The following is a 25,932-nucleotide window of genomic DNA, read 5'->3' on the forward strand; positions in this document are numbered from 1 at the left end:
CTGAACACCCATTTTTAGTTAAAGTATTTAATAGTTACTTAAGATTTTCATTGAGTTTGTTCCAGTTTATATTTTAGATTTGTTTTTTTCCCCATTAGATATACAGGTGAGTTGCAATCAACTCTCCAGCTCTAAGAAATATCCCAAAATAATACTTGTTACTATTTTCTAGTTCCATTACAGCAATGTGCTCTCTGTATAACAGAGTAGTGTTCAAGAATTGTCTTTAGTATAAATAAGATATGTTAGCATGGTGAAGCTTTTCTTGAGAGAAAAAGCTAGCTAGATAAATAAATATCTTTCCAATTTTCCAAATCCTGTGCATTTCATTCAGTTCCTCATTCCTTCACATTAGGAAAGTAATGATCAAATCATTTCTACTGGTTTCTATATTTTAGTTTTTGTAAACATGATTAGAAGTGCCAAAACAATGCATTGTTATAGTTTCAAGAATCGCAGTATCCTCAAAAGGTGAGTTTAAGGATTTATTAAGGACATACATAGCCTTTTGGACAAGTTGGTACACTTGAAGTGCAGAGTATTCTTACAAAATGGCTGCTATGTGAGTTTCCCAGTTCACAAGAGACAATCAAGGAAGGTATCTGGCTCTCAAATGCTCACATTTTTGGGGAAGGAAAACTGGTGAAACTGCTGTCAACTACTTTTCCTAATCCCCAAGGATGCAAATTGTTTTTTTAAAACAAAGCTTTAGGCTGAAGCCATCCTCCATTTCAAATTTCTAAGAAACCCTTAGCCGTTCTTTGAAGTACATACCAAGTTAAAGATTTTATGTTTTGCTTTGCAGAAAGAAGCTGTAGCAGAGGAACAGGCAAGAACTAGGGATGAGTCAGTGGCCACTTTGGTATCAATGGGCATCAGGCTGCCTCCCTCCGTTAGGAGCCTCATCAACTAAATTTATAATCTCATGTTTCATTTAATATTTTCATTGTGGTACCTGTGATTTCAGGAGAGAAAGGTAATTCAATTTAAAAGATAAATGACAAGAGATATGCAATTCAATCAGTATAGTTTTCTTAGTAAACTGCTAATTAGTGGCCATGCTGACAAAAACCAAGAATGTTCATTATGATTAAAAATAACAATAACTTATAACATCAAACTCAAGGACTAAATTCCTCACCCAACAGATCCCAGGGAACCATTCCACAACTGTATCATCCAGGTATTTATCCACCTGAATCAGAGTCATTGCTCCTTCCATGCATGTCTTTTTGTTTTTTATATTTTTAAAGACCAATAAAGCTATCTTCCATTACAAAAATAAACCAGAAGCAAAGCCCTAAACGATAAACATAGGCGACAAAACTCTCTACTGAATATAGTGATACCTGCTAGTTGAGGAGGTTGACATGAAGATAAGGCAAGAAGAGTATGATATAATATTGTAGCCCTGAAATTAGCTGAAGGGGTTCTTTGGAATGGTTAATAGTTTTAAACTGAAGACCTCTAAAAGTTAAGGCTTCATTTCTATTGGCTGTCATTTACTGTACCTTATCTTTTTAAGTATGCTAAAATCAAGATGCTGATTACAGTGAAGTTATGCTATAAGTACGGTAGTTCTTATTCACCATTCCTATGATGAAAATCAGGCCTGTGTTTTACCATTTAATTGCACTATACCTCCTGATAGACCAAGCAGGCCACTAAGTATCAAGGAAGGATCAAAATTCCTTTAGCAATTATTAGCTTTCTTAGGAAAGTCCACTCTACCTGATTTGTCTCTGGAATGAACTTAGGATAACTATCAAGATTTTGAGACTTTTGTATAGTAAAAGTCTACAAGATTTTAACACTGGACAGTAACATTAAGCACCAGAGAGATACTATAACCATTGTTTTGTACTTATGAGGTAAGGAGGATATCAGACATAAAACCTGGCTTAAGCAATTCAGCATATACTGTTGTCTAGCTAGGTAGATGGGTGTAATTCCGCTTCACATTCATGAGACTATGTTCTTATGACATTTGGAAGGGCAAGATGTGCCATATTTTGGCTGCACACGCCATGAATGGAAAATCTTCCCAGTGCAAGACTTGTGTCTGCTGTACACACCCATTACACAAAGCAGAAATTCCTCTCAATAAGGCAAGTGAGGCCCAGGCAAAGCAAGGGGAGGAAAGAGACCTACAAACAATAAGGAAAGCATCTGGCTCTCTTGTTTACTGGAGGGAGGGTAAAGTGAGACAGAGACTGCAGCTACAGGAACTGCATCTCTCTCACTTTAGAAATATAGTATCTGATCAATTCTCACGATCTTGGATCTTGCAAATGAGAGAGAAGACATGTCTTGATTTCTAAACGACATCCAAATGAAATTCAGGAAAATATTTGTGCAGAGAGTAGGAAAAGACATCTTCTGGTTCCAAATTTCATGTCCTAATGAAGAATCCCTTTTCAGTACGTGAACCAGCCATCTCCTAAGTGCAGCACTAATGGAGGTTGTGCTGTTGTCCTTCCCTAGAGACAGCAGCCAACACTATTGAAGCTTCTCACGTAGCAACCAAAGCTCCAGAGCCAACATTAGCTGCTTGTCACTGCCTTGAACACACACCCACAGGACACTAGGCAAAACACCCTCAGTCACCTCTGTGCTGTAAGAGACAGCTGCAAAACCTACTTCCTAGGCGAGCTGTGTTCGTGTGTGGGAGGGGCAGTGTCTGATGTCACCTTCATAGGTGAAAAGGGATAATCCTACACACCATTAAGGAAGTAATACAACTTTGTCTTGCCGTGACCCATATCCAGTCCCCCACAGAAGACTCAATTAGAAAACGTTTCTGCAAACCAAAATAGATATTTGTAAAAGAAAAAATTGGGAGCTGCAGCCTCACCCCCCTCCAAGACAAAACCGATATATTTTACTGTTCTGCACCTCTGCCTATGAACCTGAAATACTACCAGGGAAAGAATTTGCAGGAGGCCTCCCTGCAAGGACTATTATTTACTTAAAGAAGGAAACTAAAGCAGAAGGAAACTCAGTAGTATATTTTGTTCTTTATTGCAAAGATCTCACTAAACAGGGGGTGTGAGAGAGCTACTTTTTTGGTACAGGACCCCCCCCCAATTAATTGTATGCACCAAAACGTTTCACAGCAATGCATTTCTTAAAGAAAATCTCTTGCCTTTCTTCTGCCTCCACAAACCCCTTCCCTCAAAACCAAATCATCTTCCTCCAATTCCAAAAAGACTCCTCACAAGCACAAGACAGCTATCTTTCAAGTCCTAAGCTGCTGGCTGGCAGGAAAGACAACTGTTGGGAGACTAGGGGGGCTCCTACGACCTTGCTTCAGCACTATTGCCGTGTTTACAAGGGAACCACAGTTGCCAGTTAAAAGTGCTGGGATCCAGACATGCCAACCAAAAAAACACAGCTTCCTTAAAAAAGACACACACACACACACACACATACACGACAAACGACGAAAATCAGGCCACATATTCGTCTTGGAACAGCAGAAGGGGAAAAAAGAAAGAAAAGAGAGAGAGAAAGGGACGATTAAAGTGCTCCACCATGGCTTACACGAGCACCATGAGAAAGCAGAAAATGCAGGTCAAACACCTCCTCCCCCATTGCCTGAAGGAGCCAGCAAGTCAGAAGCAGACAGCGAGGGGAGAGAGAGAGAGGGAGGGAGGGAGGGAAGGAAGGAGCAGCTCAGGGGAAGCTGTTTCAGCACATGGAGGAGGAGGAGGAAAGGAACGAGGGGAGGCCGTGGTGAAGTCGCCCAGGAGTAACCGACACACGCGCACCCGCACACACACACACACACTTTCCTGGCACACCAGCTGCTTGGAAGCTGGAGCCCCCCCCCTCTTCCCATCGTCCCAACGAAGAATTTCCCCACGTTTCCTCCCCCTCCCCCCACAAGATCTCCCCATAATGTGTGATCGGACTGACTAGTTCCCACCGGCACCACCACCTTCTCCTCCTCCTTGCAACCCAAGTCTGGGGGGGAACCGAGAGACACACACAAGTGCATGCACTGGGGTCCCTTCACACGCCCTCCCTCCCACCACCCACGATCTCCTTTCCTCCAACCAACCACCCTCTACATCCACACACGCCCTTTCCTCCTCCACCACCACCACCACTGGCTCCACCAGACCTCCCCCCTCCCCAAAATCAAGACAGGTGGGAGGTGGAAGTGGGGGGGGGGGAAGAGAGCAAGACTGCCTGCCATAAGGCTGTGTGTGTGTGTGTGTGTTCTTATTCCCAGCCCCACAAGGAAGGTGGGGGGATGGGTGGGAGCAAAACGGAAAGCAGCCCTACCTTCGCCCCCACCCCTCCCCCCTCCCTCCCGTCCCCGACTTCCCTCCGTGCAGGGCTCGGCGGGGATTCCCCCTCCAGCCTTCCTCTCCTCTCTCTCTCTCTCCCCTCACACCCCTTCGCCTTCTCCCCTCACACCCCTCTCTCCTTGCACTCAGACGCCTCCCAGGCTAAGGAGACGCAGGGATATGGGAGGCAGACGAGAAAAGGAGCACGACCCTCGGCTTTCCTCCTCCTCCTCTTCTTCTTCCTCCCCCCTCACACAAAAATGCAAGGGGCTCCCCTTTTCCATCTGGAAAAGCCACTCTTTTTAATACTTGGCTCCCCACCCCCTTCCTGGCCACCCCCACCCCCCCCACCTTTACCACACGTATAAAACCTATGCTTCCTGAAGCGGGAATTCCTGGGGCCAAGCTGGAAAAGGAAGGCGAGAGGCAGGGTGCATATAAGAGGGCTGGAAGAGAGAGAGGGGCAAGAACCCGCAAAAAAGAAGAAGAAAAAAAGCCCCCTCTAAGTTTCCCGCCCCTCCCCCTCCACATCCCCCTCCTCCAAACAGTGGCCCCTTCAGCCCACAGGCACCTTTCCTCTTCTTCAATTGCTTTGGCTGACCTGTCCGGCCCGTTGCTCGGGCCCCCGGCGTTAGGCCCTGCTCGGCGCCACGGCGTTTCCTAGAGAGCTGGCCGGACCGAAAGCTCAGCTCCACAGAGCAACAGCCTACGGCCCCTCCCCCTCCGCGGCAACAGTGAGCAGCCAACAGCTCCTCCTCAGCAGGCCGGGCGGAAACGGCACTGAGCGCACGGGGATTCCCAGCGCTGGCGCCAGGGGCGCCCCAGGCACGCCCACCGGGTCGGTTCATTGGCTGGCCTGTCCGCACGATCTCCACCCACTTCATTCTCTCAGCAACACCTCCTGACTTTTCCCCGCCTCCTATTGGCCACGTTTGTCCTCCTTCTCTGAGGAAAAACGGCCCCTCCCCTTCGGCTCCCTGTAACCCGAGCGTCTCGGGCAACCTCCGCCCCGCCTTAACAGAACCATGACTTCATTGGTTCGTAGAACTGCCGCTCTTTCCGCGTCCGCCTCAGCAGCGCTATAAAAATAAAGTGCGGGTCGTTTCCCACTTTCACAACCGAGCCAGCGAGGTGAGCGCCTGATATGTTACATAGGAGTAAAGGCGGAAAAAGGGATGGAAATGGCTCGCGCTCTCTCTCTCTCTCTCTCTACGCCGGAGAGCCCGGTTCGTCTCCGCGCGTTTGCGCACGTGGGGCTGCTGTCCTACGTGCTCAAGGGCGAGGCGATCCTCTGATTGGTTCGCCGTGGCCAGTCCCACGTGGGGCCGAGCGCTGCTTGGGGACACGTGGCATGGGGAAAGAGCGGACGGGGAGGGGAGGGAGCGGTTTGGTTTCAGCCCTGGCTTTGGAAAGCCCTCCGTGCATGCGCACTGAAGAAGCTGCGCCTGGGAGGTGATAAGAGGAGCGGACGGCGCATGCGCGAGCCTGGGTGGCAAGAGCTGGAGGGCGGACGGGGAGGGGGACTGCGGGGAAGATTCGCGCCAGGAAAGGAAGGAAAAAAAAAAAAAAGGAAGAAGGGGGGGGGTGTGGGCTATTATAAGGTTATGCTGGACGCGCCTCAGGAAGAAGGCAGGTTAAGACTTCTGCAAAGCCTCGCGAGTGACCCTGAGCTTGTCCTTTCCGACGATTCGCACCGTGGCTTTTTGCGGGCGACTCGCCCTTTTCCCACCCACCCACCCACCCACGCGTGGGCGCGTGGAGCTTTTGCAAGTCGAATGCTGGGTAGCAAAACACGCTTTTTTTTCCCCCCCCCCGCCGGTCAGCTCTTGCTTCTTCGCCTTGTTGCATCCAAGATGGTAGCCCGTGTGGCATTGCCTGCTTTCCCCGGGTGCTCCCCTCCCTCTTTCTCCCCCCCCCACTTACTCTCCCTCCCTCCCTCCCCACATCCACCCGTTCTGGATCCGCTGGGCGGAGATCGGGCCTCGGCGAGGTGCCACGCGCGTCGGGGACGCCGCATATTAAAAAAAAACTCATCCCTGTCCTCATATGGGGGGGTGGGGGGAGAGAGACGGGTGGGGGTGCGAGCACAGCTTGGCTTCCCGTCCTTTCGTACAAAGTGGGGGAAGCTTTGAGAGCAGCCTTCCGGTTAACTTGCAGTATTCCCCCCCCTCCCTCCCTATCCAGTTCTTGGCGTTGCGTGTTGTGTGCGCTGCAGCTGAAAAATCCTCCATGGGCGTGTCGGGATTTGAACTACTGTAAAACACCCTCCCCCCCCTTTTTTTTCTTTTTTTCCCCTCCACGGGTTTTGCCCTGCAAGGGCCCGGGGGGGGGACCCCCTTTCTGAGGCTGCACCTTCGTAAAGATAATGTGGTTCGTTAGATTCACACGAAATGCTTTTATAAGGTCGTGGTTAAAAAGAAGATTCCACACGAAATGCTATAGTGGGTCGTGCGTTGGGATTGATCTTGAAATTTACGGCGACTTAACTCCACGTAGAATTCTTTATTGGCCAAAGTGTGATCGGACGCACAAGGGGATTTGTCTTTGGTGCATATGCTACAAAGAAAAAGCTACATCGTTTGCCTAATTTTTCTTTATAAGGCAGACAGACATGGCTTGGATTGCCATATTGTGGGAACTCCCTCAGTTATGCTTGAATTCTTATTTTTTTAAAAAAATCCCATTTAAATCAGTTTGCTGTACAGTGCACAAGACTAGTTTTGAAGTCACGGTAAACACAATTTATTTTGTTTTAGTCTTTGGTTGCAGTTTGCCTTGTTTTGGTTGAGTATCTCTGAGCCAAAAAAAAAAAAAAAAGAGGCTTTTAGCATTGGAAGTAATAATAAGCCTTTTAACAATAGATAGCTACACCAGTATGTAGAAACGTGTTCCTCTTCTTTTGATTGTTTTATTTCCAAGAAATCTTGAAAGCTGAAGCCTGCTGGATTACCGATGAGAATGAGGTGCTTCTGGATCAATCATTTAGCCTGAGTGGCATTCCAGTAAAATTTGCATCCACGTAAGGCTGAGTAGCCATCCTAAATGCTTACTCACGAGGTTCCTGGTTAAAATTCATTGGAGTTTTTACTTCCATATGGATCTCTGTAGACTTGCATCACATCCATGAGGTACTACGGGGTTTATCTTTAGGGTGCGTCAGGCAATCGCAAAAACTTGGCAGATGTTACTTTGAAATCCCAGCCCTAGAATATTACAATATTGTACAGTGAAAACTGTATGTGCTTTCTGTATTTTTAAAGCTTTTCGGGAGAAAAGCCGAAGTTGTCGCTTCCCCCAAAATACAGAATGTAAGCATGGGAAAACAAGGCCTGGAAGGAAGCTACTGCATAGCAAGCTGTATTTTCTCAGCCGGCCATTTTCTAGGGTTTGCTGTCCCCTTTATAGTTGTGTCCTCAGTGTTACCACAGGCACACTGAATGTACTTGATTCTTAAGGCATCAAAACTTTAAAGAGACCAACACATCTTCATACTCTACAAGCATTGGGATTCCTCTAGAGATGCCTTTCCTTATATATATTTTGTGTTGGCAGTCTTAAAAATAGTGGCTAGAAAACCAAATCCTTGTAGTCTGCTGGTGATTATATATATATTATATATATATATATATAATCTATGATGCAATATATGTGTAAGGCATTTTTTTGTCTTTGAGGACTACTGCTTTTTAAAGCTAGAAACAAAATCGGAACATTTTTTTCTGTTTTTATGTGGTATGAGATACTTGGGAGGGGGAACTGATATCTGCTAAAAGCCTTGCACAATCATGTTTCATTAATCCCCCCCCCTTATAAATCAGAAGAAGGTATGGCAATTCTTGATTTAAGGACTTATGGAGCTTGATGTCTCTTAAAACAGCAGTATTGTTTGGTACGCTTCTGAATATACAAATGGGTGGCTGTAGTGGCCTTAGGATCAGCACAGGAAATGCTTAAAAGCCTGCCTTCTGCAGGGCTGAGATATACTGTGCTCCCCCTCCCTTTTTTTATATTTTAAAAAAAATCCCACATCAGCCGTGTTCCTCCCTCCCATTTCAGACCCACAATGCAAGAGAGCCTCTGCTGCCGCCAGGATGTGGTGAACAGGAAACTGGCACAGCTGTTGACCGTATCTGGCCCAGCAGAGAGGAGAGACATCTGGTGGCTGAAATGTCTTTATGGGCAGCAGATCCAGATAATTTTGAAAGAATAACAAGAGTTGGAAGGGACCTGGGAGGTCTTCCAATCCAACCCCTTGCTTAAGCAGGAAACCCTACAGCATTTCAGACAAATGGTTGTCCAATCTCTTTTTAAAAAGTGTCTGCCTTCAAGAAAAGTCACACTAAATAGGTTCTTCAGCTTTATTTTGTCTAACTACCTATGCATATATGTTACCATATTACGGAATGCGCTGCCCTCTGGAGCAGGGGTCTCCAACCTTGGCAATTTATAAGACTTGTGGATTCTGGATGAAGTCCAGAAGTCTTAAAGTTGCCAAGGTTGGAGACCCCTGCTCTGGAGTACAGGTAGTCCTCTACTTACAACCACAATTGAGCCCAAACTTTCTGCTGCTGAGAAAGGCAGTTAAATGCATTGCATCTCATTTTATGACCTTTTTTTGGCCACATTTCTTAAGCAAATCAGGGCAATTAAGTGAATCTGACTTCCCCTGTCGTCACTGCTTATCAAACGCCAGCTTGAGAAAGTTGCAGATGGTAATCAACGCAGTCATAAATACATGCCGGTTGCCAAGCGCCCGAATTCTGATCATGTGGGATGCTTGAAAACCGGACGTGTCACTTTTTTTTCAGTGCTGCTGTAACTTATGGCCACAAAATGAATGTTTACTAAATGAACGGCTGTAAGTCGAAGACTTGCTTGTGCACGTAGATCTTCTGTGATTCAGAACGGGATGGAAAAAAATCTTCCTTTTGAAATCCACCCGTGGATTATCAGCAGCTCCATTTTTAATTAAACTGGTACAAAATGCGGCGGCACCAGCAGTTGTGTGTGCTGCTAAGAGGAATACGTGTTACATCTCTACTTCATGACCAGTTTGCTTCCAAATAAAGATACTGATTTTGACCTGGCATGGGGCCAGGTTAAGAGACGGCCTCTCCCCAATTATATCTGCCCATCCCAAAGGGGGCCATCAGGAGATGGCATGCTGTGGATCCTGTCTACAAAAGAATTCCGACGGATGGGACCTAGGAGGGGATTTTTTTTTTCTTTTTCTTTTCTCCACGCCACCCTCTGCAACATCATCCCTCTTGAGGTGACGTTAGCCTTATGGCTTTCTGTAAAGGCCTTAAAACAGCTGCCCTGAAGCTTTGAAGCTTTGGTGGCCCAGCTGGGGGGGTGGGAGAAAGAGGGGAATTGGGCCACATGAGTGGCAGGCCAACACACATAGCTCCACTCACGTGAGTGGCAGACCAATGCACATGCATGCATAGCTCGACTGCCGGCCCACAGCTTGTGCGAGGAGCTGTGCACACACACACACACGTATGCCAGCCTGCCGTTCGTGCATCCCAGTTCTGAATATGCCATGGCCCAGCAGTGAGCTGCAGCCCAGGGGTTGGGGGATCCTCACCTTAAAAACATGCATTTTTTTAAAAAAAAACATCTAGGGATAGAGCTCGTAGGGCTGCATCACGTATGATATTCTCCCACTTGTGATGTTTACTGTTGCAATTGGTTTGCATTATGTTATATTGCCTGGAGTCCCTTTGTGTGAGAAATAAACTTGACAAACACTTTCTACTGTTAACATTAAGCACGATACGTGGTGGTGTTTTTTTTTTTTTATGTTGACCGGTCTTGTGTATATCGAGTAGTCGATACAAAGATTACCGTAAATAAAATAAATGGAATCCTTTTCCTGGTTAGCACCAGCATGCCAAGCTAATTGGATTCAATTCCAGGGCACTGAAAATAGTTTTTAAGGCACTCAGTTTTTCCCCAGAATATGCCACTGGATGCCCTTACCTTGGTCTGGGGGGAGATGCCACTTAAATGCATGGAGTATTGCCCGTGGTTAGGCCTACATCTCCACTGTTGCATACCATTTTTTAAAAATGCTAATTGGCTTAGATGCATGGTCTTAAGACCATATGAGCATCTTTTCGTTACTAAATCAATCAATCTGGGCCTTGGTGCAAAAAAAAAAAAAAAAGATTTTAACCTCCTACAGCAAAAATAAGCAACTTTTCAGTAGCTTAAAAGGGAAAACTGGTTCTTGGGTATGTGCACATCACATACCTTATCCTGTCTAGCACTACCAGTGAATAATAACCTGTTTATCTTGTGGCAGACATCCAAGGAAATCAAGGCTGGGTTCAGATAACATCCTAGACCTTGGTTAACAAGATATAATTGCTGTGTTCACATGCCTTGTTCAAACAGTAAACTCTGAGCAGATTGTAGTTTTAATATGGTGGTTCGGGTTCATATAACCGGCTAAACCATGGGTGTCAAACTCGCGGCGTCACGTAACGTTTTTCCCCATTTGTGGAGCTGGGGTGGGCGTGGCCTACGCATGACGCATCTGGCCCATGTAGGCAACCAGTTTGACACCCCTGGGGTAAGCTGAGTTTAGCCCCATCTTAGTCTAATGTGCTGCATGAACAAAGCCCATTGGGAGGTGGGTGGGTGGGTGGGTGGAGATAGAAAAAGACAAAACAACACTATCGGCATTATTTTTCAGACTGCTCAAGACACCCGTTTCCATACTGTAACTTCAAGGAATCCTCTCTTCCAGGTCCAGCTGACGAGGAATGTTAAATCTGGAGTACAGAGTCGAATTTTGGCCTTGTAACCAGGAAAGACCTGGGTTTGCAGGATTATATTATTAGTTGAGACCACTACTGATCTGGTTAAATACACATGGCAAACGTCATTATTACTGCAGTGAATGAAGTTTATGCCTTGAGAATCCACTAATCACTTTGGCTAAGTGCACCACACATCTCTTTGGTATGCCAAAGAGATGCATTATGCCATCCATCGAGTCTTGACAGGCATGTCAAAACCAAAGAGTTCTGATATTTGCAGTTGTGTAACAGTAACTTCTGGAAGCTCGCACACCATTTCAAACTATTTATGCCGCGCTGTGCTGAATTTGGTTCAGGGCTAAAGATGGAAGGCCCCAGCGAAAGCATTCTGCAAGTGTAGTGAGAAATGTATTCGCATTGTGGCCCAATTTATCCATCAATCTGGAGTGCAGCCTTCCAATTTCCTTGGCTACACCAGGGGCGGGTTCCAAATCCCGCCGCTACCGGATTGCGTGTGCGAGGCGCTTTTGCGCATGCACAGAAGCGCCTGGGCAGGTGGGCGGAGCCTGCTGCCGCTACCGGTTTACTCGATCCGGTGCGAACCGGTAGCAACCCACCACTGGGCTACACGGTACCTACTGCTCAGCTGTAACTACTGCAACCCCATACATTGGGTGAAGTGTCACCTCTGCTAGCAATCTTCAAATAGTAACAGCTACACTGATTTCCCAAAGTGCTAATGTTTATATTGCTAATATAAAGGGAGATGGCTGTAGCAGTGCTGTCCCTACACCCCGCCCTGGTGTTAAGAGGAAAGGATTAAGTTCAGCCTCGGTCTTACAGGAAGAGGCGGTGAAACGATGGGGAGAGAAGTTTATAGTTTATAATGGCAATCGTCACAGTTCTACTACTTGAGTATGTATGGAAGGAAGCTGTACTGATCTAAGTGGGATTTCCTGTCACGTAAACATCAGATTCCACAAACTCTCGTCACCTTGGCTACTAAGAAAAGGATGAATGGGTCACCGGCCAAATCTTTTTAGATTGGAGTAAGTGTTATTAATTTTCCTCACCTTCCTTTGCACAGTCTTTACATTCTTCTAATTGGCAGCTTATTTGTACACTCCTGAACCAGTTTAAAGCTTTGGAACATAAAAGGCAAAGCAAAGAGAATATGCCACCTCTTTTCCGGGCTTTACCAAGCCCTAAATAGCCGAGGCAATTTGTTTCTTTACTTTGTAGCTACATAAACTTAAGTCAATTGCATCCCAACTACCAGGACTTGCTCTTACAAGTCATTCCAGACCATCGGGGGGTTTATGATTCAGCCATAAACATCATGTTGTCTTTATTTCAAGAGGCTCTTAACCTACTTGCAGCTTTTTTTGTCTTTCCCTGTTGGTCTGCAAGGTAGGCTCCTGCCAATAATATGTGTCATTGTGTGGCAAAATACCTGACTTCAATGGCACGGTGTGAGAGAGAGAGGGGAGAGAGAGAGACTAACACTGCTATTGGAGGAAAGAAAAAGGGAGCCCCCCCCATCCCACCCAAGAGCTTCAGACTCCCACATGACTCAAGAAAGAAGGTCAGGGTAGTGGGCCAAATCACAGTACTATGGCGTGTTTTGAAGGCAGCACACACCCACCCACCCCAAAGGAAAGAAAATCAGCCTTATCAGCTGCACAAATGGGATATCTGCACAGCTCTATAGATCAGTGTTTTTCAACCGTGGCAACTTGAAGATGAGTGGACTTCAACTCCCAGAATTCCCCAGCCAGCTATGAATTCTGGGAGATGAAGTCCACTCATCTTCAAGTTGCCAAGGTTGAGAAACTCTGCTATAGATGATGCCATTCCTGTAAGCAAATAAAATGGTCTGGCCTTCCAATTGATCTGATTGCAAGCGGAGGCAAACTCATCAATGCCCCAATATGCCTGGGGCTCTCTCTGGCCGATCTATGGCCAACTACTGATACCGCTTTATCGTTAAAAAGTCATTCAAATGGAGCTTAGATTTAGAGGCTTTGTCCTCTTATTTTCCGAACCACTTGTACAGCAAATTGCACAGATTTCATCATCTGCGCACAACTATTTCATCAGCATGCACTAAGAGGTGCGAGGCATCACAAAATGCATAGCATGTATTGACAGTTAATAGCTGGAGGAGTTAACAGACACAAAAATCCAAATCCTTGGTTTTCTACAAACTGGGGGGGGTGGGGGTGGGGGAAATGACAAGTATTAAATTTCAGATTGCCTGGTGCTTAAGAACTCTATCAGAGAGCACATTTTTGTAACTATGTCGGAACACGCCACGTTAGCTGCTACTTGATCAATATCAGCCATTCCTTAAAAAGCTAATCTAAACTATGCAATTCAGGTTATTCCTCAAATTCTCCAGTCATTCCTAGTATCAGAACACATACAGTAAATCTAGAATTTCCCCTCTTGGGAAGGGGGGTGGTGGTGGTCTATGCATATTGGCAAAGAAAGGACTTATTGGACCAACGTTGGAAAAAGCCCAGAAAATAACGTTATCACTTTAACAAAAGATACAGAAAAAGACACTGTCACAGACCTGCTACGTAATCTTGGCTTTTTCTTGTTCTTAATATTTTGAGAACAAAGACACAAACATTAAAAAGGGCTGTTTTAAGACGGGAAAATCTAGACGTTCGTGTTGCTGCACTTTTTTTTATCCCTCCCCCCAATGACAACTACTTCAATTTAATTCAGCTATTTGTTAAAAGAGAACTGTCTGAACAGGACAAGCAGTTGCTTTGAAAATCCAGTTTTTTTTCAAAGCCATTTGGAAATTGACACAACGGACGTCATATAAAGCAAGACACAGCCCACTTGTGGAAGTTAAAAATAAGATACAAACAAGACGGCACCAATGACAATATGCACTAGCTAAACAGAGAAGTTTACAAGCCTTCTAAACAGGAGCAGCCATCCTTTGGTTCTCCAGAGGCTCTCCAGAGAAGTCCTAGCAGATAAAGCTCTCCAAAGATTGCAACACTTGTTCCTTTTCACATCACAGGGAAAAAAAAACAAAGAGTGATATACTCTTGGCACAAGACATCCAAATGGTGTGATAATTTATATACTAGGGTAACCTGCACTTTCTCATTTGGGGAAGATGGGGGTGGGTTGACCATACTTGACTGGGGTTAATGGATTATGTGAATACATCTCAAGGGCATCAGGAAGGGAAGGCAACCTTGGATGATCCTTGCAGTTTCCCCTTAACTGGAAACGCCTAAGCATTACTTAATACAGAGCAGCTTGGTTATAAATGGTGAAGAATTAAGGGGTCCGACTTTCACACAGACCCCACTTGAGAGTCCATTAGAAATCTGGATCAGGAGAACTAATCACTTCCGTCGTCTAGAAGAACGCTCCTCTTGCAAAAGACAGCTGCCTTTTGGGGTTTCTGTTCGGCTCGGGTGGTTTCTTGAGTTGTTGGCGGAGGAGATGGCTTAGGCTCTCCTCCCTTGGGATCCCACAGACAGCCAAACTTTCACAACATCTCAGTTCAGCAGTTTTAGCTGCCCAGTCACCTGATTCACCAGCTCTTCTTCTCCTATGATGGCAAGGACTGTCTGTGACCCAGCTGGGACCTAAGAAAAGAAGGGTATTTGTTTTTTCATTAGGGATACATGCCATATGAATGAGAGTTCAGAATAGTTGTAGTTTCTCTTTTAGCGCTTCTCTTGAGCTTGGTTGTTTTCTTGCAGGCGTTTCGTTACCCAAATTAGGTAACATCATCAGTGCTGAATGTTGATTAATGTTATCTAGTTTGGGTAATGGAGCGTCTGCAAGAAAATAACCAAGCTCGGAGAGCACCAAGGATCCCTCATTTCAACCTACATTCTCCTTTATGGGTTTTTCTTAGCACACTGTGCTCTAGCTCAGCATTGTAGATGCTGCGAGAACTTGGACCCTGGTTTCTCCAGTGTTCCTTAACTATGACTTGGCTGAATATCTATGGAGTTTCTCAGTCATCCATGCCGTGGTTGTCCTAAAGGTGCTTTTTCCAAAAGGCAACTGGACTTTCTTATTTTTTTCTGAAGAACTGAACAAGTTTTTGGATGAGAAGCGAAACATTTTCAAAGAAAACAAACAAACAAAGGAAGCCCAGTTGCCTTTTGGAAAAAAACATCTTTGGGATACGACTTGGCTGATTTACACAGGTATGTAAATGAATTTGGGGGACGTAATGCAATTCTTAACTGAAATATCCCAGTAAAAGGGGATAGAGGAGGCCAATAGCGGAAATCCATTTTAATGTTATTCAGTGCTTCCGTTACAAGCGCTGATGAATGTGGATAAATTTGGGGAGGGAAAGGAATGGAAAAACACCCAAATCAGTTTCTTCAGCACGGTTGCTTATTCATATCTCGTCAACAAGTCAGTAGGATCAGGGCTCTGTTCCAAAAAGATGTAATTTGTGTGTGGAGAAAAATAAAAATAAAAAAACTTTTTGCAAAAAAAAAAAGTTAATAGTATTTCAAGGTGAAAAGAAACTTTTTAAAAAAAGTTTCGAAATCCAGCTCCGTTTAAGTATTGTTTTACTTTGTCATTTTTTAGGGAGGCAAAATAACAGAATAACAGAGTTGGAAGGGACCTTGGAGGTCTTCTAGTCCAACCCCCTGCTCAGGCAGGAAACCTATACCATTTCAGACAAGTGACTGTCCAATCCCTTCTTAAAAACCTCCAATGTTGGAGCACCCACAACTTCTGGAGGCAAATGGTTTCACCAGTTTATTGTTCTGTCAGGGGCATAGGATGTCAAGGCTGGAGACAGACAACTGATGTTAGATTTGGTGTCAGGCTCCAAAACCAAGAAAGATGTGTGATGATTCTTCCAAGATGATTGTTCCTCGCCTCAAGACAGAATCCCGCCAAACTGAAGCATTCTACTATCTGCACCTATAATTTATTCTGAGAGCTATTAGGGAGGGACTGTCTTCACCCTCTTTCTCTCACGCAAAATATCTGGACTGCAGCTGTCTCTTATTCCTCTGGAATGTTCTCCTTCTCTCCTGGGAATCCAGTCTGCTGTATTCCATCACATTTGGTTTTCAGTATCAACTGTAGTAGAAAGTTGCTTTCAGATGCATAAATAAAGAGCTGAACTATTGTTTTCATTCTTGTTCAACAATCAATAAAATGCTGTGGTCTAAAGTAATTACATTAAAGGTAAAGGCAAAGGTTCCCCTCGCACATATGTGCTAGTCGTTCCCGACTCTAGGGAGCAGTGCTCATCTCCGTTTCAAAGCCGAAGAGCCAGTGCTGTCCGAAGACGTCTCTGTGGTCATGTGGCCGGCATGACTAAACGCCGAAGGCACACGGAACGCTGTTACTTTCCCACCAAAGGTGGTCCCTATTTTTCTACTTGCATTTTTTATGTGCTTTCGAACTGCTAGGTTGGCAGAAACTGGGACAAATAATGGGAGCTCACCCCGTTATGCACTAGGGATTCAAACCGCTGAACTGCCGACCTTTCGATCGACAAGCTCAACATCTTAGCCACTGAGCCACGCCATCCCATCAATTACATTAGAAAGCGATATAAAGACCTACAAATAATTTTTAACTGAAATATAAGTAATAATCAAGCACCAGGTTTTTGTTTCTAAATTTGGGCAGTTCACAAGACTTGTTTAAAGCCAGAGTTGTGGTTTTTTTAAAGATAGATGGCCAGATATGTCTTTTAGATAAGTAAGTGCCAAAACATCTCTGATCAGAAGAAATCTTCAATTGCTCTACACCTATTATTCTGTACATACAGGTAGTCCTCGACTTATGACCACAATGGAATCTGGCAATTACAGTTGTAAGATGTGATGATTATAAAGTGGGTCATGTGACCCGGCCTAATTTTGCAACTTTTTTTACGACGGTTGTTAAGCAAGTTCAATGCTCGAAATGAGCATTTTTTTTTCGGGAAATCAAAAGTAAACACTGTTTTTGTGAAAAAGTAAACCATGGACCCATGACTACGGGATACCATAAATGCAGGCTAGTTGCTTGGCACCCAAAATGCAGTCACGTAATGTTGTAACTTCAGAACTGGGTTGTAAGAAGCTTTTGGAGGAAGGGGGGTGGGTGTCTGTCATAATTTTGGAACTGTTGCTATGCGACAGGTCGTAAGTGGAGGACTAGCTCTATTTCTCAAAAGAGACTTTCTTATAAAACAGGCAAAAAGTTTCAAGCTTTTTTCTCTCAGGTTCTGAAAATGTTCTCAGTCCACATGACTCATAAACTACGGCATGAATTCCAACCCTCCCTTCACAACTCAAGAGCCAGCTTGGCTTGCTTGGTTCAGGATGAGACATTTTTGGAGATACAATCCCCCCCCCCCGAATTTTTTTTTTTTTTAATTTGATTTATATGCCGCCCTTCTCCGAAGACTCAGGGTGGCTTACAATGCGTTAAGCAATAGCCTTCATTCTTTTGTATATTTATACAAAGTCAGCTTATTGCCCCCACAACTGGGTCCTCAATTTACCTACCTTAGAAAGGATGGAAGGCTGAGTCAACCTTGAGCCTTGGCGAGATTCGAACCCTGCAGTAATTGCAGGCAGCTGGTCTTAATAACCAGCTTAATAACAGGGTGCCTTAAACCCCTGTACTACCAAGGCTCTTATAATATAGAATAACTGATTTACCTGTGTCCTTCCGGCATCTTGCACTAGGTACGTTGGCAATTCTAGACTCAGGGCGAGCGCGTGCAGTTCCAGCAACTGGTCTGTGTTGGCTCCCTGAAGTACAACTTTCTTTGCACTAAGAAGGGCAAACACATACTTCATTGTAAGGCCATCATGCCACCCTACATGTTGTCCGCTTGGCTATGAGTCTAACTAAAACAAATTATAAAAGCAACTGGACGAAACCTTGTATGTGTGGAAGTCTACACCTTTTGACTGGCCAAACCAGTTTTCCAGAAAAGTGGACTTGAGTATTTTATGTAAACTGGGTTTTAAAGGTTAATTTACGGCTGAGCATCATGTATGTGTGAATCAGCCACCACGAGGGTGGATAAAAATCAATGATTTTTTTAAAAAAAAAACAAAAAAAATCCGATTTTTTTGATTTAAATCAGATTTTTTTGATTTTTATTGAATTTATTTTAATAAAAAACTTTTGGGGTAAAAATCTATCGTAAGATAGTTTTCTATTTAAGATACATAAATAATTTAGTTTATTCAGCATGAAATGGAGCTTAATTCTGTAGCACAAGGCTGTATATTCTGCAACACTGGGACTATCGGTGAGTCAACAGCGGGTCAAAGGAGTAGCAGAGATGACAGTTGCTCTTTAAAAATTATGATTTAAATCGAGTTGATTTAAATCAAGTCTTTTTATTGTGATTTAAATCAAATCCACCCTGGCCACCACAGTAAACAAACCAAGAAGATCATCCCTACACCACATCTGTCTCTCGTCAAATCACGTCTGGCTTAGGAGAGGCAAATCTCTGGCCCTTTTTTAATATATGGGGCATAAACCATCTAGAAGCCATTTTATCTCTTAAACCACCTTTCCCAAGAGTCAAGCTTATTTAAGGACCTACTGAAAGGGTTTTTTGTCCTTAGACCCCAAAAGAGAGACCCTCAAATGGGGCTTACCCTCTTTACCAGCCCTTGCCCCTACAAAGACCACAGAAGTTAAAAATGCCACCCTGAAAACTCTTGTGACCCACTGAGCCAAATTTTATCAATGAACACAACGGACCTTAGTTCACAAACTCTTGTCTGCTGTAAATTATGGCTTACAAACTAAAGTGGCTGGACTTATACAACATACTAAGCCATGGCCAACCAAGCAGCATTACTGTATGTCTTATGAATGAAATCAGAAAGGTGACAGAGGATTCCTCCGAACCAAGCATCATTTATGAAAAGAACTGAGACTGAACACGGAAGAATCCCATTTGGGTTTCTAGCCTAGACCTTGAAGCTAAAACAATACCATATTGCCTAAAGTTATGGTTTGTTTGCACCCTAATTTGTGTAATATAAAAGAATGATCTTGGGGAAGGTATGAACCATTCATTGTAGAAAAGATGATATATGGACCAGGAATTGAAGCAAACAAAAGAAACTCAAAATAACACTTCCTTGATTTTTGTTTAGCATAAATGAGACAGAAAGTTTTGGACAGACTTTCAAGATTCTTTATAGCCTACAGCAGTGTTTCCCAACCTTAGCAACTTTAAGATGTGTGGACTTCAATTCCCAGAATTCCCCAGCCAGGTAGCCTATTATATTAAATTAAATACACTCTATTTTATTACCTTGGTATCAGCTTTAGCACATCACGTGTACCTATCTACTTGGAAATTTAAGTTGCTTAATCCTAAACTGTGCTCATTCAGTTTAGTGGTTTACCGCAACACACTAAGCCACTAAGTGGTTTATTTGCTTTTGGTTTAGCTGCATCTTACGGGAAGCCAGCTGTTGTAGTTTGAAAAACAAAAGCTTTCCTACCTCTTTTGGTGAGGAAAAGAAGAAAAAGAAATCTCCCTCTGCCTCTGAGCAATTTTGCCTCCTTACAGCAAACAGCCTGCTTTACTTTCATTTTCGTTTTCAAAATAGCTTGATTAGCACAAGAGAAAAAAAAAATCTGCTCCAGCAATTTTCCTCCTTGCAGCAAGCCGCAGAGGCCTGCTCAAAACAGCTGAGAGCAAAACAGCTGAGAGTCAGGTCGATCCAATCAATTAGGCTGTGGTGAAGCTGAAATGGGCTGTTTCTTCTTGCTGTTTGCTGCAAGGAGGTAAACTGCTGGGAGGTAGAGGCCAAAGGTGGGGGCCAGTGGGTGGTCGGGGCTACATTCGGTATATAAGACATACCTAAATTATATATGTGTGTGTGTGTGTGTGTGTGTGTGTGTGTGTGTGTGTGTGTGTGTATGTATATATATAATTAAGTAACTAAGTTTCAGACTCCTGAAAAAGGTGGCCAAATCTTATTTCCTTACCCATGCTCATCCCATTGGTTGATCAAGCCCCTCTGACTTGGCTTTTCATGCACCAGCTGGAACAAGCCAATTGCTGCATGCCCCACCTGAGCAGCGATCTGTGGAGGAAAACATTCAAAATTAGGGGTTGGTCTTGCTTCTGCTGAAATAATTCTGCTGCCCCTGGTGGCGCAGTGGTTAGACTGCAATATTGCAGGCAAACTCAGCCCACGGTCTGCAGTTCAATCCTGACACGACTCAACTCAGACTGCCATCCTTCCAAGGTTGGTAAAATGAGGATCCAGATTGTTGGGGGCAATACGCAAATAATGCTTACATTGTAAACCACCCAGAGTGTGCTATAAAGCACTATGGGGCAGTATATAAGTCTAAGTGTTATTGCGATATCTCTAGGGAAGGGTTCATTCATTACCTGCAAGTTATATGTAGGAGTCTAGTTAGAAATCCTGACAAAATTCATCTTGTAAACATGGATCAACAATGCAGGCATTTCTGGATTAAGAAGATGTTCCATTCCCTAAATGTGTCATTAACCTGAATTTGTCCCAAAGATGCTTTTTTTCAGGAGGCAACTGGACTTTCTTGTTTTTTCTTTGAAGACGTTTCTCTTCTCATCCAAGAAGCTTCTTCAGCTCTGACAGAATAGTGGGGAATGGAAGGATTTCTATTCCTTGCAGACAGCTGGTCATTTGCATCCTTTTAGAGGGTCACTGAAGCTTTGGAGGTTTATCTGTGTCCTTAAGGTCACCTGAGTAGTGCTCCTGGTTCCTGTAATCTGCATTTTTTTTCCTCTGGAAATCCATTCCTATTCCCACATCATCCCAAGGATGTTCATCCCAAATTATAGCTAAAGGTCTGTAGAGATTCTCAGTCATCTAGGTCATGGTTGTCCCTAAGATGCTTTTTCAGGAGGCAACTGGACTTACTTGTTTTTTCTTTGAAGATGTTTCACTTCTCATCCATATTCCTTGCAGACAACTGGCCATTTGCATCCTTTTAGAGGGTCGCTGAAGCACTTGGGAGGTTTATCTATAATTGTGATTCACTTAACAACTGTGGCAAGAAAGACCGTATAATGGGGCAAAATTCACTTAACAACTGTCTCCCTTAGCAATGGAAATGTTGGAGTCAGTTGTGGTTGTAAGTTGAGGACAACCTGAACTTACAAATGGACTGGGTTATTACCGAAAATGGTAGTCATTATTGTCCTTTCTTTAGCTGATGAGCCACTGAAGCTATGCATTGTTTTCAGAAACGGCTGAAACCAGTGGTGAAATCCAAATTTTTTTACTACCGGTTCTGTGGGCGTGGCTTGGTAGGCATGGTGTGGCTTGGTCGGTGTGGCTTGGTGGGTCTGGCAGGGGAAGGATACTGCAAAATCTCCATTCCCTCCCCACTCCTGGGGGAAGGATATTGCAAAGTCTCCATTCCCACCCCACTCTGGGGTCAGCCAGAGATGGTATTTGCCGGTTCTACAAACTACTCAAAATTTCTGCCACCGGTTCTCCAGAACCTGTCAGAACCTGCTGGATTTCACCCCAACCTGTATATTAAAAATGTGTGACTTCAGCAGTTCCTGAAAGCGCTACATGGCTTCAGTGCTAGAAAAAAGACAATGAGGGCTGCCATTTTTAGTAATAAGCAGCCTGTTTGTAACTAAGGTTGTTTTTAAGTTGGACAATCTTAATGTGGAATTTAGGCAGTTTTGAATACTGGGGATTGCCTGTACTTGGAGGACTTAAGTAATCGATTATTCACACTTGTTACTGAGCCATAGTTTTTACATTTATCATCTTAGAAGAAAATGAACTAAGCTTTTCAAAAGCTTTTCAAGTTATTGAACGATTCTCCAGCTGACTATTAGTTTCAGCCTTGGATCTGCCCCTCATATATGAAATCAGATAAAAAAAACTTAAGGTCAGTTTAAAAGGCTAGAAGACAATAATACCCTGAAGAGAGTTTACCTTTCCAGTTCCCATGGAGAGTTCCATGTTTACCACAAAGACCATCTTGTGGTGTCTGCTTGGGAGAAGATTGACATCACTGCCCTGTGCCTCATCTTCATCCTGGAAAAGAGAGTTTGACTGTAAAAAAGTTTTCTGTTTGCAATAAAGTAGATATGAAATCACACAGGATGGATATTAAAGTGTCAGACTACGACAGGACAACCAAGTTTAAATCTTTGGTCATCCATGAAGTTCACAGGATAATCCTTGGCCAATCACCAGCTCTATGTCTATCTTACTCATAGATCAGTGGAATAATGTGCAGAGGAACAAAAATAACTACGGACACTACTTTGAGTTCCTTAAAAGAACAATTGGAAGTACAGGTAGTCCTTGACTTATGACCACAATTAAGCCCAACATTTCTGTTACTAAGCAAGACAATGGTTAAGTGAGTTTTGCCCCATTTTATGACTTTTCTTTTTTTTATAACCTTTCTTTTTTTTTTCTTTCTTGCCATGGTTGTTAAGTGAATCACTGCAGCTCTTAAGTTAACATCACTGTTCTTAAGTGAATCTGGCTTCCCCATTGACCTTGTTTGTCAGAAAGTTGCAAAATGTGATCACCTGACCCTGGGAAACTGCAGCCATCATAAAGATGAGTCAGTTACCTAGCATCTGAATTTTGATCATGTGATCATCAGGCTGCTGCAACAGTTGTAAGTGTGAAAAATGATTTTTCAGTGCCGTTGTACTTTTGAATGGTTACTAAATGAACTGTTGTAAATCAAGGACTACCTGTATTCCGCCCTACCCATCAGCAAAACAGATGGCACTACTACAGTGTTATTAATCTCATACACCACAGAAGAAAAATCCCTCTACTTATGAACCGGTTATGTTCCAAGATGGTCTCCCCCTCTAATCCATTAATGGTTTATGATCACTCTTGTGCTTAACTCCAGACATTCACAGTCACTACAGTATATACCCTACACAGTCAGTACACAACTAAACAGTGAACAATATGCAAGCGGAAGTTGAGGGATGGTGGGAAAGGGTTAGTATGCTTTCTTCCAACTTCTAGGTTGCAGTTGTGGACAGATTTGTTCATATCAACAAAAATACATACATTCACACATAAAATCATACAATTATATTGATGGACTGTAATCATACAGGCTGCAAGAGTGCAGCAAATATGATATGTGCATTAACTGCTTGAAACATATATTACAGACATTACATTAAATGGTACTATATATGAGTTTCAAGCAATTAATGCGAATATCATATTTGCTGCACTCTTGCAGCCTGTATGATTACAGTTAATCAGTATAATTATTCCAAATCATAAATATTTCCTGAGGTCAGGGAGAAGTATTTTCTGCCACTTCAGGATGATTCTCAAGGAATGTGTAATTCATAAGTCCTTTTTAAAAAAGGCCTTGGTATTGCTGAATCCTGATTTGGTTTTGGAATAATTGCACATAGATAGCTTTGCTTCTGTAAAAAACGAGGAGGTTACATGCTGAAAAATTCAGCTACAGGTTTCCTGGTAGAAGCAAGACTGAATTTTGGCATTTAAGCTAAATTTAAGTCTGTGTGAGTGCATTGTTATGTAAATATGCATGTACAATGATATAGCCCTTTAATCAGAATAGGTATACAATTCAAGCCTTGAACTACATTTCAAATCATTCACTTCTAGCATCTAAGAAACACGTTTTCTTCCCTAGCGAACAGCATCATCCGTATATTCTTCAATATACATCATAACCACTTGGGTGATTCATAATTCTTTGAAGAAATTTAGATAATTAAATTATAAGAATTTAATTAAATTATAATTTCTTTAAATTATAAGAATTTAAAGTGTAGGATAGACTAGTGGACACATGCTTCAGCACACTTTATTTATTTGCTTCATGCTGCTCCAAGCAAATGAACTCTACCTTGGATGCAAGTTAAAGGGTTTTCTATTATTTATTTATTTTTCTAATAAAGCTACTCAGAACACAGGAACAGTGATAGCTTTTTTAAAGTGACCTTTATCAGCCAGAAAATCTGATACTATAATAAATATATTTTATCTTTCAGGTGCCACTAGACTTTTGCTGCTTTGCTACTACAAATTAACACCCATAAGAATTCTGGACACGCACCAATACATAGGCTCTCCCGCCCGTTCCTCCATTCCATTAAAGGTTTGCAATTCGGAGCTTTTAATATACGCTACAAATACGTGGATCCTTTTAAGATCTATCATCTCCCGAAGGAAAAAAAATATTTCTGGCCCTGGGTTAGCAAATCAGGGCGTAAATAAAAAAGCATTTTGATCATTATCCAAAACACTGTCCAGACTTGCTGATGATCGCGTTTCAAGCCCCAGCCTGATGGTGCATACATAATAATAATAATAATAATAATAATAATAATAATGATGATGATGATGATGATGATGATGATGATGATGATGATGATGATAAAAAGGAGGGAGCTAGGCCAGAAACCGATCTTTAACTGGATCAGAAGCGGAAATCAAGATCGCAAAAGCAGATAATACCTGGGAATCGAGACCGCTACTGAAGTAAAGCTGCGCCGCCGCTTCAGCAGAATGACCTCCGGTGAGCGCTAGAGCCTGGAGGCAAGAAAAGAGGAGGTGGGGGGGGTGTTAGAAATAAACCAGACGGAATGGATCCCAAACCGCACCGGATCCTGATCCACTGACAAAGGCGACCCACCCTCCGCGCTGCAGCCTCGGGAATCCCCAGGTCCAGCAAGAGAGCAAAGAGAGACTCATCGACGCTCGCATCCGAATCGGGCGATTGCGACTCCATTCCTTACAGCTGCCGGCGCTCTGCCCACCTATTGGCCACTTCTCTCGTTTCTCGGCCAATGAGACGGCGACTGCTCCTTTCGTCATCGCTCTGTGACCAATAGCCCTGCCTGTTCCTTAGATGACAGCTATTGCCTGCGCCCGTGGCGGAGCGCGGGCTGGCTTTTCATGGTTTCGGATTCCACGTGGTTTTCTAGGAGCAGGACTTACTGCTCCTAGAAATACTTACTGCTGGGAATTGTGGGGGCTGTAGTCCAACGTATCTGAAAGAGAAGGGCTCTCTGAAGTGCGGCTGCTATCCTATAAACCAGGGGTCCCCAAACTTGGCAGCTTTAAGACTTGTGGACTTCAACTCCCAGAATTCTTTAGCTATGCTATGCTGGCTGGAGAATTCTGGGAGTTGGAGTCCACAAGTCTTAAAGCTGCCAAGTTTGAAGGCCTCTGCTATAAAGATTAAGGTAGCCTTAACCATTACATCAAGGTGGCTGTTAGTAATAATGACCGCTTTGCAATCTGACCAGATCCGGCCATGAATGGTGTGAATGGGTTTTAATGTCTTTAATGTTTTTAATTTTTAAGTGTTTTTATAGTGATTTTTTGAGTGTATTCTGAGCCGCCCTGGGTCTTCGGAGAGGGGCGGCATATAAATTGAATTAATCATCATCATCATCATCATCATCATCCTTGGTTAGGACTGGAGCTGCTGAGCTATTAACCAGCCTCAAAGGTTGTGAATCTCACTAAAGATTAAATAATAATAATAATAGTAATAGTAATAACATAGCTGTATAGAGAAGCTGAATTTGCACAAGAGACTGCATAGGCGGTATGAATTTAACCTTCCGTGTTTTATTTAGCATGCTCTGCCAGTCCATCCCTTGTGGTCAGCCTATGGTTTCATGTGCTGTGCAAACCCTGAAAAATGTTTCAACTGAGCAAATGATGATCCTTGAACAATGGATGGCCAGAGTGATTTGTTATGGACTTTCTGAAATGAAGAATGGACAGCCAATTTCTTCACTCCCTCCCACCAGAGCTGCCATTCTTGGTAGTATTGGTAGTGACGATTGCAACCACTCAGCCAGGGGTGAAATC

General features: G+C 43.5%; 2 protein-coding genes across 14 annotated transcripts in view; both read right to left on the reverse strand.

The window, feature by feature from the left end:
- Positions 1-5,131, reverse strand: part of SETD5 (SET domain containing 5) — a 64,626-nt gene extending 59,495 nt beyond the window's left edge. For 4 of the 13 annotated variants that reach the window (XM_087883823.1, XM_087883821.1, XM_087883822.1 and 1 more), the window contains exon 1: positions 4,897-5,077. The gene's annotated coding sequence lies outside the window, so the exon portion shown is untranslated. Of the gene's footprint in view, positions 1-4,866 lie in introns of all 13 variants that reach the window. The other 9 variants (XM_087883818.1, XM_060684253.2, XM_034431763.3 and 6 more) reach the window with 6 other exon arrangements.
- Positions 5,132-13,074: 7,943 nt separating this feature from the next.
- LOC117673998 (putative peptidyl-tRNA hydrolase 2) lies at positions 13,075-25,034 on the reverse strand. Its single transcript, XM_034431764.3, has 6 exons — positions 24,743-25,034; positions 24,565-24,639; positions 22,018-22,119; positions 20,054-20,151; positions 17,743-17,857; positions 13,075-14,688 (listed from the first exon to the last, which is right to left on the reverse strand). Exons 1-6 carry the CDS (start codon positions 24,836-24,838, stop codon positions 14,599-14,601), a joined length of 576 nt encoding a protein of 191 aa, XP_034287655.1. The 5' UTR covers positions 24,839-25,034; the 3' UTR covers positions 13,075-14,598.
- Positions 25,035-25,932: the final 898 nt, after the last annotated feature.

Source organism: Pantherophis guttatus, chromosome 2 (genome assembly GCF_059756535.1).
Source record: "Pantherophis guttatus breed Tessera chromosome 2, ASM5975653v1, whole genome shotgun sequence".
Lineage (NCBI taxonomy): Eukaryota > Metazoa > Chordata > Lepidosauria > Squamata > Colubridae > Pantherophis > Pantherophis guttatus.